This window comes from Ranitomeya imitator, chromosome 1, assembly GCF_032444005.1.
Source record: "Ranitomeya imitator isolate aRanImi1 chromosome 1, aRanImi1.pri, whole genome shotgun sequence".
In the NCBI taxonomy this organism is placed as follows: domain Eukaryota; kingdom Metazoa; phylum Chordata; class Amphibia; order Anura; family Dendrobatidae; genus Ranitomeya; species Ranitomeya imitator.
Window position 1 is genome coordinate 779,492,230 of NC_091282.1, and position 15,817 is coordinate 779,508,046.

Consider the following 15,817-nt stretch of genomic DNA (forward strand, 5'->3'; position numbering starts at 1 on the left):
TCGACTTATGCTCGGGCCGGCTTATACTCAAGTATCTATGGTATATAACAAATCCCTATAAATATCCGAGACTACCCCTTTCGTTCCTCCCGTCGCACAGACATAGTCCACCAGAATGTCTCTATAAATTCCCATTTCCATCGTTTTACTCTGCGCAAGATAGGCATGTCTCAACTGTCCACATTGAAACCTACAGGTCTCCTGCAACCTATAACTCTCCTGCAGTGCCTCAAAGGATAACAGTCCTTGTGCGTCCTGAATCTGAGCCATATATTGAATACCCAATGCTTTCCAATTTTTGAATTCCCCCATTTTAATAAATTCAGGCAGTATTTCATTATGCCATATTGGGGAGAGATTTGTTAAAAGTCCCACTTCTCTTGTCTTTTTAATTGCCTCCCATACTTTTTGAACCAGTATCAAAGTAGGATAGGTTGTTCCAAACTTCCCAAATCCCCCTGCCTCCAATCCCTGAACCAATGGGTCCCTTCCCACCAACCAAACCAAAATCCGCTGAACCCAGTCCATTCACCTCTCTCCAACCTCTCAGCTGCTGACGCTGCGCTGCCAAAAAGTAGATCCAGGGATTCGGAAGGGCCAATCCCCCCCCCCCCATGTGAGGTCATCTATAAAGAAGGATCTGATGGAGGCGATACTATTTCTCAGAACAAATTCATAGACTGCACAAATGCTATTCAGTACGTTTTTGTTGAAAACTGTTTTTTTCCCCACTTACTGCAGAGTGTATAATAAAGTGTAGATATGCAAAGTTGTTTTTGTTCTAGAGTTGTATTTCACTAAATATATTTTATGTTCTATGATCTAAATAGCTTGATTATTGTATCATAATAAAGATTAAAAGCCTGATGTTACTATTTTACTACAGTAAATTTATCACTTAAACATGAGACATGTATGAGGGAGTCGGAGTCATGGAGCCGGTGACATGGGAATTGACGAGTCGGAGGTTTGGCTTACAGACTCCACAGCCCTGATGGATAGGCGGCATTCTCAGTGATGTCACCGCTGATCTCTAGTGATGGATAGGCGGCATTCTCAGTGATGTCACCGCTGATCTATGGTGATGGATAGGAGGCATTCTCAGTGATGTCACCTCTGATCTCTAGTGATGGATAGGCGGCATTCTTAGTGATGTCACCTCTGATCTCTAGTGATGGATAGGCGGCATTCTCAGTGATGTCACCACTGATCTCTAGTGATGGATAGGAGGCATTCTCAGTGATGTCACTGCTGATCTCTAGTGATGGATAGGAGTCATTCTCAGTGATGTCACCGCCGATCTCTGGTGATGGATAGGAGACATTCTCAGTGATGTCACCGCTGATCTCTGGTGATGGATAGGAGGCATTCTCAGCGATGTCACCTCTGATCTCTAGTGATGGATAGGAGGCATTCTCAGTGATGTCACCGCTGATCTCTAGTGATGGATAGGAGGCATTCTCAGTGATGTCACCGCTGATCTCTAGTGATGGATAGGAGGCATTCTCAGCGATGTTACCGCTGATCTCTAGTGATGGATAAGAGGCATTCTCAGTGATGTCACCGCTGATCTCTAGTGATGGATAGGAGGCATTCTCAGTGATGTCACCGCTGATCTCTAGTGACGGATAGGAGGCATTCTAACTGATGTTACCGCTGATCTCTAGTGATGGATATCAGACATACCTGCTGTTCTGTGACTGAGCACAAGACTAATTAATTACCTCCTTTTACTTAGATCATTAACCACCACATTACATTACACTTGTACAGGGCTTATGACATCATTAGAATATAATGTAGAGTCACAGTTACATACAGGCTGTTGGGTTGGAACCTCAATGATCAATTAGTGGCGAAACTAAAAAAAAAAAAGAAACTATTTAAGAGAGACAACGTAATCTTTCTACCTTTGGTTGAGTAAGCTTCAGCGATCATCCGCAGCTTGTAAGGAGGAGCTGCCACCAACTGAATGTCATCCAGACCAACAAGAGCGTAAATACCAAGAGCTTCTTTATAATCACCCTCCACATAGTTCAGTTTCGCCATTATCATATTGGCTTCCTGAATGAAGTCTGACTGTAAAGAAAAGAAGAAAAAGGTTAATACAGCCAATAGAGTCAACTCCTGATCACTGGGTACAACGGGCAATGGGTAACATATCATACAACTACATGTATTATACCCCAGAGCTGCACTCACTATTCTGCTGATGCAGTCACTGTGTACATACATTACTGATCCTGATCGCACTGACACCTCATAAGCGAAGATTTTACTCTGGAGATCTCCTCGCGATACGTCCAGTTGAGACAAGAAGCTCGAGATTCCTCCTCAGACCCCGATGCAGACGGTACCTGCTCAGACTCCTGAGGCTCGAGAGCTGGCGGAAGAATCTCGCCACGGTTTCCTTGAACATCTCCCACCACTCTGACTTACTACTACAAAGATCCAGTAAGGATATCTGGCTCTAAACAAAATCCTCAAAGGGCTGTCTTATCTCCGCTTTTTCCAAGAGAGACGAATTGAGCCTTCAAAAGCCTCTTCCCATCTGGAGGGTCTGTAACATTCAGAGAAAACAAAATTAAACAGTGGTCGGAGAACTCCACCTCAACAACAGACCCTGCTGAAGAGACAGCTTCCTCCTTTAAATAAAACCTATCGTTACCTCTGTGATATGTGAACCCCTCGTGGCCTGGGGTGTGCCGAATGTGGACATCCACCAGGCGAGCCTCACTAGCAATACTATTAAGGGCGACGCCATCATAAGTCAGCTTGTCTCTGGAACCTCCTCTATCTTGGGGCCTCGTGACAGTATTGAAGTCCCCTCCAAAGACAACCTGCCGACTCATAAAAAGGTAGGGCTTGATCCTCATAAAGAGACACTTCTGGTCCCACTTAGGTTGGGGACCAAAGATGTTAAAGGGAGCCTGTCACCCCAAAAATCGAAGATGAGTTGCGGCCACCAGCATCGGGGGCTTATCTACAGCATTCTGTAATGCTCGCCTAGCTCCCTATCCTGTCTGCGCTTGTCTCGATGCCTCAGCTGGGCAGGCGTCTTTTTATTGCTTTTCCTCCTTGGCCCCTCAGCTCCCTCATCCCTGCTAGTCCCTTCCCCAGCAAAATCAGCTTCACGGCTTTCTCCCACCAGGGTAACGACTGCATTAGCGAAGGAGTGAAGACAACGGCTGAATAGGGATGTATCAAGGCATAAATGTCAATCGCCTTGAAGCTCATCCTCAGCAGGAGCTCCACAACTTTAGACCTTGGTGGACACACATCACTGCCCCTCCACCGAAGATGGACCACATTCCTACGGTCTGGCTGTTGGGAGGGACCACACTGTATCCCCCCCCCTCTTTGCTCTTGGAAGGCCCCGAGGCCATGCCTCTCTATCCAGAAGGATAGATCAACCTTTCGACCCTCTACCATTAGTGATCTATCCCCCTTCTTTAGAGCCTCCAGGAGACGCCGCTGCAATATGCCATCCCCAGAGCCCGGAGACGAGGAGGACGCCGTACTTCCCCCAGAGATGACAGCGGCAAAACTCCGGATGGGTGTTGCCACCACTGGGGGGCAACCGGACCAGTGACCACATCCACACCAACAGCATCACTATTACCCACCTCCCTAACCCCCTCACCTTCTACCAAACCAGCAACCACACTACTAGACAAAGAATTTTCCTCATCCATACTCACCAACACATTCACTCCTGCTGGACCAGTGACAATAGGGGGTGACATTTTGACCTCCGCATCATCAGGCACAAGGGGCTGAATCTCCCCCACAGAACTGGAGGCGACCTCACCCGTGGTCTTACGTGTGCCCTCGGCATCATCAGTTGATATTTTCCGCTGCTTTACTGTTGACACCAGGCGCCGATCTTTCGCCGCTGTGGGGCGCTGCTGATCCTTTATATCAGCATCTACAGGACTTTGGTGGGAGGACTGGAGCACCCAGCCCCGGTAAACCCCTCACACTGCCGCCGCTTCTCAACTAAGTGATCAGCGGCAACAGCATTCAGGGGCACTGAGGCTACCGGAGCTGCTCCCGACACTGGGCCGCTCAACCCCTCCCACTGAGGAGAGCACCACGGTATAGTGGCCTGACCATACGCCAACCGCCGGGCTGCCCTCACTGTCCAGCCTCTCGGCTGATTCACCTGCTGCTATGTCCCCGCTACTACAAGTAGAGACGGAGCTCTGCGCCTCATTAAGTTGTTGTGTAATCTTCCCGTACCTTTGCACCGTATCGACAGCAGAACCCGGGCTGGGCTGGGCAACGGGGCTTATACAGTGAGCTGACCCTGCAGCCGACTCAGGGGGTACTGGGAGGGGGGCATACACATAGCTTACCACTTCCTGCAGCTTTGGCTTGTTGGTTTTCCTTGTCTTTTTCTTCAGGCCTCCAGGTGCCTCCTCTGGTAAATCACCACCAAGATGGAAGTTCTGAAGGCACACTGGGGACTCCAGGAGCTTGATCTCTGCCATTAGCGCCCCTCCCTGGCCGATGTTATCACTGTGGAGGGGCTTTCTGCTGGTCATCAATCATCATTCTCCTCATCATCATCATCATCCACCTGGCTCTCAGGCTGCAGCCCCATCTGCCCTTGCTCTCTGTTATCAGCCATTTCTCTGAATCTATCCTCATTCACAAGCTTTTCCTTGAACGGTCCACTTTTTTCTCTGATGAAAGCTTTTCTGATTTCAAGCTCATTAATTTCAACTTAGTCTCCTTACCTCCGCCAGGAGCAGATTCTTCCTCGGTTTGGAGGCACCTGCAGCTTTAGCGCTTGTGCAGCGCAACTCCTCCCGGAGCCTCTTCAGGGACTTACTCGCCTCTTCATACTCACGGAGGTGGCTCCTGACCCGGGAGGCATAGGTGGACACAGACTCCCGGGGTCTCTGCAGCGCCCAACCCTCCTCAGTGAGGTTGGCCTCACCTCAGTGAGCACTCAGCTTTCCTCCGGAAGGGCCGCAATCTTGCACGCTAGCAGGCTTCTCCTCCATTTTAGAAGCCTTGCTGCTTCTCGGAGTCTCTACAGACCTGAGGGGAGAAGGAGCCACATTGCTGCGACTCCTGGTGGAGCGTCTTACCCCCGAGTCCTCTGATGTGCAGGCTGGTTGCTGGTTTCTTCTGCCACCCACCAGCCTGGTCCAGGAAGCAGAAGCCTGGGACTTGGCTCCTTCACTCATCCCAGGAAACCTACTCCCACCCTGGGTACGAGAGAGAGCAGGTCCTCAGGTGGAGAGGTGGTGATTCTCTGGAGCTCAGGAGCAGACAGCAGGATCAGTGGCGACCGCACCCAAAATTACCACAATGAGCAGCAGCTGAGCAGAGATGCGCTCACTATTCTGCTGGTACAGTCACTGTGTATATACATTACATTACTGATCCTGGGTTACATCCTGTATTATACTCCAGAGCTGAACTCACTATTCTGCTGTTGCAGTCAGTGCGTATATACATTACTGATCTTGAACTAATCCTGAGTTACATCCTGTATTATACTCCAGTGCTGCACTCACTATTCTGCTGTTGCAGTCACTTTTTGTACATACATTAATGATCCTGAGTTACATCCTGTATCTGTCACGGAGTTACCGCGACAGAGCAATACCAGAAGACCACGGTGTCTGACGGCTTCTGCTTCATCGCTGAGAAGCACTTCTCCTGTATATTAAAGGTGTTTTGTTTTCTTTCAGCAGGACAGGGGTTAATAGGCCTTGTGGAAATTCCTGCTTTCAGCTGTGCTCAGTTAGCCACTCCTTACTCCTATAAAAGCTAGGCTTTCTGATCAGATCCTTGTCTGAAATAGCACTTGCTTGATAGACCTGGAGTAGTGAGGAGCTGGTGTTTGGAGAGCTGGAGGAATTTATTGTGCGACAGTTGTTTGGTTTGTACGCTTGGAATATTCCTCATCCTTACCTGCTTTATTTACCCTCCCCGTCCTTCACACCCTGGTGGATACCTTTGTTATTTGTGAGATCATATTTTGTGTGAGTGGAGTTTTCTTTTATCCTTGTCTTTTTTCCCCTGTCGGGTTGGTGTACTGTTGTACACTGTAGCGCCTCTCTTCCCCGGGTGGGGGAGGGGACAGACGCAGGGCAGCAGTCAGGAGAGAGGGCGAGGGCGGAGGCCCCGGCATCCTCGCCATCTGAGGTATCCCGGGGAACAGGGCGAGTTAGGGCGCCCCCTAGAGCTAGGGCCAGGAAAGGTGCCCCTGGTTCCAGTTTACTCGCCAGTCCAATAGTGACATTATTTCAGACCCGAAAGCATTTTCTGATCCGTAATGGATCCTATCACAACGCTGACAGGGCAGTTGCAGCAGCTCAGTCTGGAGGTGGCGGATTTACGCACGGTGGTTTCACAGCACTCTGTTACGTCTTGTGTGGGAATCTCACTTTCCAAACAAATCATTGTGGAGCCCAGGGTTGCGCTGCCAGACAGGTTCTCCGGAGGGCGGGACAAGTTTGTTGTGTTCCGGGAGGCCTGCAAACTTTATTTCCGGCTGCGTCCGGTATCCTCTGGTACGGAGGAGAAACGGGTGGGGATTGTTATCTCGCTCCTACAGGGGGACCCGCAAGCATGGGCATTCTCTCTTCCATCTGACTCACAGTCACTTCAGTCAGTAGAGGGCTTCTTCCAGGCTTTGGGCTTAGTGTATGATGACCCTGATCGTGTCTCCTTGGCTGAGTCGTCTCTGCGCCAACTTCAGCAAGGAGACCGTCAGGCAGAGGAATACTGCTCCGAGTTCCGGCGGTGGGCCACTGACACTAGGTGGAATGACCCGGCCCTCCGTAGTCAGTTCTGCAAGGGTCTCTCCGTAAGAGTAAGGGATGCTTTAGCTCTCTATGAGACTCCGGATTCCCTTGAGGCGGCCATGTCTCTGGCGATCCAGGTTGATCGCCATCTTCGCCAGAGGCATAGGGAGACACCTCTGGGGGCAGGAGGTCCAAGTTTGAGCGTGACCAGTACTGATAATACTGTGGAACCCATGCCAGTGGGTGCAACATCCCAACCTAGCAAACTTGAATTAATTCGACGTAAGGGGGGGGGAGTGTGTTTTTGTTGTGGCAAGAAAGGTCATTTTGTGAGCACATGTCCTACCCGTCACTTGTTTAACCCCTTAGCGACCGCCGATACGCCTTTTAACGGCGGCCGCTAAGGGTACTTAAACCACAGCGCCGTTAATTAACGGCGCTGTGGAAAAAGTCCATAGCGCCCCCCAGAGGCCGATTTTCTCCGGGGTCTCGGCTGCCGAGGGTAGCCGAGACCCCAGAGAACATGATTCGGGGGGTTTTTAACCCACCCCGCATTTGCGATCGCCGGTAATTAACCATTTACCGGCGATCGTAAAAAAAAAAAAAGCGATCTCTTTTTAATTTCTCTGTCCTCCGATGTGATCGCACATCGGAGGACAGAGAAAAGGGGTCCCAGGTGGCCCCCCAATACTCACCTAGCTCCCCCGATGCTCCTCGTGTCTCCCGGTGGGCGCCGCCATCTTCAAAATGGCGGGCGCATGCGCAGTGCGCCCGCCGGCCGGCACCGGGAGAATCTTTGGGGTCTCGGCTGCCGGGGGTAGCCGAGACCCCAAAGAGCACAATCGGGGTCGGTATTACCGACCCCTGTTTTGCGATCGCCGGTAATTAACTGTTTACCGGCGACCGCAAAAAAAAAAAAAAAAGTAAAGTGTAATTCTCGGTCTTCTGATGTGATCGCACATCAGAGGACAGAGAAATAGGGGGATTCGGGGACCCTAGCATACTCACCTAGGTCCCTGGACCCTCTTGCTGCTCCTCCTGGCCGCCGGCAGCAGAACATGGCGGACGCATGCCCAGTGCGCCCGCCATCTATCTCCATCTGCCGGCCGGCAGGAGAACAGCAGTTGGGGCTAAAATTAGGGGTAGGGTTAGGGTTAGGGTTAGGTTAGGGGTAGGGTTAGGGGTAGGGTTAGGTTAGGGGTAGGGTTAGGTTAGGGGTAGGGTTAGGGGTAGGGTAGGGTTAGGGGTAGGTTAGGGGTAGGGTTAGGGGTAGGGTTAGGGGTAGGGTTAGGTTAGGGGTAGGGGTAGGGTTGGGTTAGGCGTAGGGTTAGGGTTGGGGCTAAATTTAGGGTTAGGGTTGGGGCTAAATTTAGGGTTAGGGTTGGGGCTAAACTTAGGTTTAGGCTTCTTTCACACTTACGTCGGTACGGGGCCGTCGCAATGCGTCGGCCCGACATACCGACGCACATTGTGAAAATTGTGCACAACGTGGGCAGCAGCTGTAGTTTTTCAACACATCCGCTGCCCAATCTATGTCCTGGGGAGGAGGGGGCGGAGTTACGGCCACGCATGCGCGGTCAGAAATGGCGGATGCGACGTACAAAAAAACGTTTCATTGAACGTTTTTTTGTGCCGACGCTCCGCCAAAACACAACTGATCCAGTGCACGACGGACGCGACGTGTGGCCATCCGTCACGATCCATCGGCAATACAAGTCTATGGGTAAAAAACGCATCCTGCGGGCACATTTGCAGGATCCGTTTCTTGTCCAAAACGACGGATTGCGACGGAATGCCAAACGACGCAAGTGTGAAAGTAGCCCTAGGGCTAGGGTTAGGGTTGGGGCTAAAGTTAGGGCTAGGGTTGGGGCTAAAGTTAGGGTTAGAGCTGGGATTAGGGTTAGGGTTTGGATTAGGGTTCGTATTAGGGTTAGGGTTGGCATTAGGGTTACGCTTGGGATTAGGGTTAGGTTTGGGATTAGGGTTAAGGTTAGGGTTGTGATTAGGGGTGTATTGGGATTAGGGTTAGGTTTGAGGTTAGGGTTGAGATTAGGATTAGGGGTGTGTTGGATTTAGGGTTTTGATTAGGGTTATGGTTAGGGTTGACATTAGGGTTGTTTTGGGGTAAGGGTTGTGATTATGGTTAGGGTTAGTGATTAGGATTATGGATGAGGTTGGGATTAGGGTTAGGGGTGTGTTGGGGTTAGGGTTGGAGCTAGAATTGGGGGGTTTCCACTGTTTAGGTACATCAGGGGGTCTCCAAACACGACAGCCAATTTTGCGCTCAAAAAGTCAAATGGTGCTCCCTCCCTTCTGAGCTCTGCCGTGCACCCAAACAGTGGGTTACCCCCACATATGGGGCATCAGCGTACTCGGGATAAATTGGACAACAACTTCTGGGGTCCAATTTCTCTTGTTACCCTTGTGAAAATAAAAACTTGGGGGCTACAAAATCTTTTTTGTGAAAAAAAAAATATTTTTTATTTTCACGACTCTGCATTCTAAACTTCTGTGAAGCACTTGGGCATTCAAAGTTCTCACCACACATCTAGATAAGTTCCATGGGGGGTCTAGTTTCCAAAATGGGGTCACTTGTGGGGGGTTACTACAGTTTAGGTACATCAGGGGCTCTGCAATCGCAACATAATGCCCACAGACCATTCTATCAAAGTCTGCATTCCAAAAAGGCGCTCCTTCCCTTCCGAGCTCAGCCGTGCGCCCAAACAGTGGTTTACCGCCACATATGGCGCATCAGCGTACTCGGGATAAATTGGACAACAACTATTGCAGTCCAATTTCTCCCGTTACCCTTGTGAAAATAAAAACTTGGGGGCTACAATATCTTTTTTGTGGAAAAAAAATATTTTTTATTTTCACGACTGCATTCTAAACTTCTGTGAAGCACTTGGGCATTCAAAGTTCTCACCACACATCTAGATAAGTTCCATGGGGGGTCTAGTTTCCAAAATGGGGTCACTTGTGGGGGATTTCTACTGTTTAGGCACATCAGGGGCTCTCCAAACGCGACATGGCGTCCGATCTCAATTCCAGCCAATTCTACATTGAAAAAGTAAAACGGCACTCTTTCTCTTCCAAGCTCTGCGGTGCGACCAAACAGTGGTTTACCCCCACATATTGGGTATCGACGTACTCAGGAGAAATTGCACAACAACTTTTGTGGTCTAATTTCTCCTGTTACCCTTGTGAAAATAAAAATTTGTGGGCAAAAAGATAATTTTTGTAGAAAAAAATGCAATTTTTTTTTTCACGGCTCTACGTTATAAACTTCTGTGAAGCACATGGGGGTTCAAAGTGCTCGCCACACATCTAGAAAAGTTCCTTAAGGGGTCTAGTTTCCAAAATGGTGTCACTTGTGGGGGGTTTCCACTGTTTAGGCACATCAGGGGCTCTCCAAACGCGACATGGCGTCCAATCTCAATTCCAGCCAATTCTCCAATGAAAAAGTAAAACGGCACTCCTTCTCTTCCAAGCTCTGCGGTGCGCCCTAACAGTTGTTTACCCCCACATATTGGGTATCAGCGTACTCAGGAGAAATTGCACAACAACTTTTGTGGTCTAATTTCTCCTGTTACCCTTGTGAAAATAAGAATTTGTGGGCAAAAAGATCATTTTTGTGTAAACAAAAGCGATTTTTTATTTTCACGGCTCTACGTTATAAACTTCTGTGAAGCACTTGGGGGTTCAAAGTGCTCACCACACATCTAGATAAGTTCCTTAAGGGGTCTAGTTTCCAAAATGGTGTCACTTGTGGGGAGTTTCCACTGTTTAGGTACATCAGGGGCTCTCTAAATGTGACATGGTGTCCGATCTCAATTCCAGCCAATTCTGCATTGAAAAAGTCAAACGGCGCTCCTTCACTTCTAAGTTCTGCGGTGCGCCCTAACAGTGGTTTACCCCCACATATGGGGTATTGGCGTATTCAGGAGAAATTGCATAACAAAATTTATGGTTACATTTCTGTTTTTACACTTGTGAAAATAAAAAAAATGGTTCTGAATTAAGATGTTTGCAAAAAAAAGTTAAATGTTCATTTTTTCCTTCCACATTGTTTCAGTTCCTGTGAAGCACGTAAAGGGTTAATAAACTTCTTGAATGTGGTTTTGAGAACCTTGAGGGGTGTAGTTTTTAGAATGGTGTCACACTTCATTATTTTCTATCATATAGACCCCTCAAAATGACTTCAAATGTGATGTGGTCCCTAAAAAAAAATGGTGTTGTAAAAATGAGAAATTGCTGGTCAACTTTTAACCCTTATAACTCCCTAACAAAAAAAAATTTTGTTTCCAAAATTGTGCTGATGTAAAGTAGACATGTGGGAAATGTTATTTATTAACTATTTTTTATGACATATCTCTCTGATTTAAGGGCATAAAAATACAAAGTTTGAAAATTGCAAAATTTTAAAAATTTTCGCCATATTTCCGTTTTTTTCATAAATAATCGCAAGTAATATCGAAGAAATGTTACCACTAACATGAAGTACAATATGTCACGAAAAAACAATCTCAGAATCAGCGGGATCTGTTGAAGCGTTCCAGAGTTATAACCTCATAAAGTGACAGTGGTCAGAATTGCAAAAATTGGCCTGGTCATTAAGTACCAAATTGGCTCTGTCACTAAGGGGTTAAACAACCGCTGGAAAACTAGAGAGCTCGGGTTGCAGGGAGGTAGGCAACCCGGTGTACTCATAACCTCTGTGGGAAAGACTCGTTTTTTCCTCCCAGCTATGTTATATGTGGGTGAAAATAAGGTTGACGTGTCTGCCTTCTTGGACAGTGGGGGGGGGGGGTTAAATTTGGTCGACGCAGGGTTCGTCCGGGACCAAGGCCTTGTCTCACAAACCTTGTCCAGACCTATTCCCATAATAGCTATTGATTCTGGTCCTCTAAGACAGAAGCACTTCACACAGGTAGTCCATGACTTACGGCTACAGGTAGGGGCCATACACACTGAGGTGTTAAAATTTTATGTGCTTGAGGGCCTACCCTCACCTGTGGTACTGGGACTTCCTTGGCTCGCTCTGCACAATCCAGTAATTGATTGGCAGACACAGGAAGTGGTAAAATGGAGTACATATTGTCAAGGACACTGTTTGGGTACCCGGTTGGCAAGGGTGGATACCCAGTCTGTGCCCCATTACCTGTCAGACTTGGTGGATGTGTTTTCTGAGCAGGGGAGCCAAGAGCTTCCCCCACATCGTCCTTATGATTGTGCCATCAATCTGGTTCCTGGTGCCAGGCTGCCCAAGAGCAGACTCTATAACATCTCAGGTCCAGAAAGGCAGGCCATGAAGGACTATATTACAGAAAGTCTGGCTAAGGGCCATATCCGACCTTCCTCTTCACCCCTTGCTGCAGGGTTCTATTTCGTTAAGAAGAAGGATAGCGGGTTACGTCCTTGCCTGGATTTCCGGGAACTTAATGCTATCACGGTCCGTGATCCGAATCCGCTACCTCTTATACATGACCTTTTTAACCAAATTGTTGGGGCAAAATGGTTCTCTAAAATGGACCTCAGGAGGGCGTACAATCTCATCTGCGTTAAGGAGGGTGATGAGTGGAAGACGGCGTTCAATACGCCAGAAGGACACTACGAGAATCTAGTGATGCCATTTGGGTTGACGAACGCGCCCGCCGTCTTCCAGCATTTTATTAATGACATCTTTAGTCACCTTGTAGGCAGGTTTGTTGTTATCTACCTGGATGACATTGTGTATTCACCTGACCTAGAGTCACACCAGCAACATGTCAGACAAGTCCTACAGATACTTTGTGACAATAAATTGTAAATGTCAAACCTGAAAAGTGCATGTTCTTGGTGGAGGAGATCCTTTTCCTTGGATATGTATTATCTGCCACCGGTTTTCGCATGGATCCGGCAAAAGCCTGGGCGGTATTGGAATGGGATCGTCCTGAGGATTTGAAGGCCTTACAAAGGATTTGGGTTTTGCCAATTACTACCGTAAATTCATAAAGAACTTTTCAGTAGTAGCTAAACCGCTCACTGACATAACTAAAAAAGGGACGGACTTCTCTAAGTGGTCCAGTCCTGCCAGGGAGGCATTTGACACTTTGAAGGCGTGTTTTGCTTCTGCACCAATTCTTATTCAGCCTGATGTCACTCAGCCATTCATTGTGGAGGTGGATGCATCCGAGGTGGGAGTGGGGGCTGTATTATCGCAAGGTGCGTCTCCTGGTAAATGGCAACCATGCGCTTACTTTTCTAAAAAACTGTCGCCAGCAGAGAGAAACTATGATATTGGTAATAGGGAACTCTTAGCTATCAAATGGACATTTGAGGAGTGGCGTCATTTCTTGGAAGGAGCGGTTCACCCTGTGATGGTGATCACTGACCATAAGAATCTGGTTTACTTGGAGTCGGCAAAACGTCTTACACCTCATCAGGCAAGATGGGCTTTGTTCTTTACCAGATTTAACTTTTTTGTCACTTTTAGGCCGGGAAGTACAAAATGTTAAGGCAGATGCTTTGTCCCGTTGCTTTCCTGGGGGAGGCGATAAGTGCAAACCGGTACCTATACTACAAAAAGGGGGTAGTAATGGCGTCCATATGCTCCAATCTTGAAAGAGAGGTTGCGGACGCTCAGGGCAACGCCCCTGCTACCTGTCCTCTTGGTAAACTGTTTGTACCAGTCAATCTCAGTCTTAGAATCCTCAGTAAACATCATGATACGGTGCTGGCTGGACATCCAGGGATTAAGGCTACCGCGGATCTACTTACTCAGCGTTTTTGGTGGCCAGGTGCTTATAAGGATGCCCAGGTATATGTCGCTGCCTGCAATGTCTGTGCGTGTTCTAAGACTTCACATACTCGTCCATCAGGGGTTCTCCTACCTTTGGAGATTCCCAGCAGACCTTGGACTCATTTGTCGGTCGATTTTATTACGGATCTACCTGTGTCTGCAGGGAACACTGTAATCCTGGTGGTAGTGGATAGGTTCAGTAAAATGTCTCATTTTATTGCTTTACCAGCTTTGCCTAATGCCAAAACTTTGGCGCAAATCTTTGTCAGGGAAATAATAAGATTGCATGGGATTCCTACGGATATTGTTTCTGATCGGGGGGTGCAGTTTATCTCCAAATTTTGGAGGGCGTTTTGCACCCATCTGGGGATCCATTTGTCTTTTTCTTCGGCGTTTCACCCACAGTCTAAAGCGGCAGACTAAAGGGGTTAATCAGAATTTAGAGACATATCTTAGATGTTTCGTATCTGAGAATCAGGAGGACTGGGTGACCTACTTACCGTTGGCTGAATTTGCAGTTAAAAATCGCTGTCAGGAATCAACTGGTAAGTCCCCATTTTTGGGGGCATATGGGTTTCATCCGCAGTTTAGTTCGTTCAACGGTGATCGCCCTTCTGGTTTACCGGAGGAGGAACGGTTCTCTTCTTCTATTTCTACGATTTGGCAGGGGGTGATTGATAATTTGCAAAAGATGAGCTCCAAGTATAAGAGTGTGGCTGATCGGAGACGTTTGGTGGGTCCGGACCTGAGTGTTGGTGACTTGGTGTGGCTGTCCTCAAGGAACATTAAGCTAAAGGTTCCCTCTTGGAAATTGGGTCCCAGGTTTATTGGTCCCTATAAGATCCTAGCCGTAGTCAATCCGGTAGCATTCCGCCTTGCTCTGCCGCCTGCTTTTAAAATCCACAATGTGTTTCACCGTTCTCTTCTCAAAAAGTACGTGGCATCTGCAGGATCTTCACTCCTGCCACCTTCTCCTGTCATTGACGATGGTAATCTGGAGTTCCAGATAGCCAAGGTCTTAGATTCTCGTCTTGTTCGGTCACTTCAGTACATGGTACATTGGAAGGGGTACGGTCCTGAGGAGAGGATGTGGGTTCCAGCTTCCGACGTTCATGCGACCAGACTGATTCGGGCCTTTCATGTGGCTCACCCAGATAAACCAGGTCCTGAGGTTCCGGAGGTCCCTCATAGAAGGTGGGGGGGGGGGGGGGTACTGTCACGGAGTTACCGCGACAGAGCAATACCAGAAGACCACGGTGTCTGACGGCTTCTGCTTCATCGCTGAGAAGAAGCACTTCTGTATATTAAAGGTGTTTTGTTTTCTTTCAGCAGGACAGGGGTTAATAGGCCTTGTGGAAATTCCTGCTTTCAGCTGTGCTCAGTTAGCCACTCCTTACTCCTATAAAAGCTAGGCTTTCTGATCAGATCCTTGTCTGAAATAGCACTTGCTTGATAGACCTGGAGTAGTGAGGAGCTGGTGTTTGGAGAGCTGGAGGAATTTATTGTGCGACAGTTGTTTGGTTTGTACGCTTGGAATATTCCTCATCCTTACCTGCTTTATTTACCCTCCCCGTCCTTCACACCCTGGTGGATACCTTTGTTATTTGTGAGATCATATTTTGTGTGAGTGGAGTTTTCTTTTATCCTTGTCTTTGTTCCCCTGTTTGTCGGGTTGGTGTACTGTTGTACACTGTAGCGCCTCTCTTCCGCGAGTGGGGGAGGGGGACAGACGCAGGGCAGCAGTCAGGAGACAGGGCGAGGGCGGAGGCCCCGACATCCTCGCCATCTGAGGTATCCCGGGGAACAGGGCGAGTTAGGGCGCCCCCTAGAGCTAGGGCCAGGAAAGGTGCCCCTGGTTCCAGTTTACTCGCCAGTCCAATTGTGACAATATCATTCTCCAGAGCTGCACTCACTATTCTGCTGGTGCAGTCACTATGTACATACATTACTGATCCGGTACTGATCCTGAGTTACATCCTGTATTATACCCCAGAGCCGCACTCACTTTTCTGTTGGTGCAGTCACTGTGCACATGCATTACATTACTGATCCGGAGTTACATCCTGTATTATACTGCAGAGCTTCACTCACTACTCTGCTGGTGCAGTCACTGTGTACATACATTACTGATCCTGTACTGATCCCGAGTTACATCCTGTATTATACTCCAGAGCTGAACTCACTATTCTGCTGGTGCAGTCACTATGTGCATACATTACATTACTGATCCTCAGTTACATCTTGTATTATACTCCAGAGCAGCACTCAC

The 15,817-nt window shown here is 48.2% G+C and overlaps 1 protein-coding gene across 3 annotated transcripts in view; it reads right to left on the reverse strand.

Annotated features, from left to right (window-relative positions):
* Positions 1-15,817, reverse strand: part of TTC7B (tetratricopeptide repeat domain 7B) — a 189,856-nt gene that overhangs the window by 79,963 nt on the left and 94,076 nt on the right. For all 3 annotated transcript variants that reach the window (XM_069736715.1, XM_069736734.1, XM_069736725.1), the window contains exon 3: positions 1,911-2,079. In XM_069736715.1, coding sequence (XP_069592816.1) covers positions 1,911-2,079 — 169 coding nt within the window. The remainder of the gene's footprint in view (positions 1-1,910; positions 2,080-15,817) is intronic.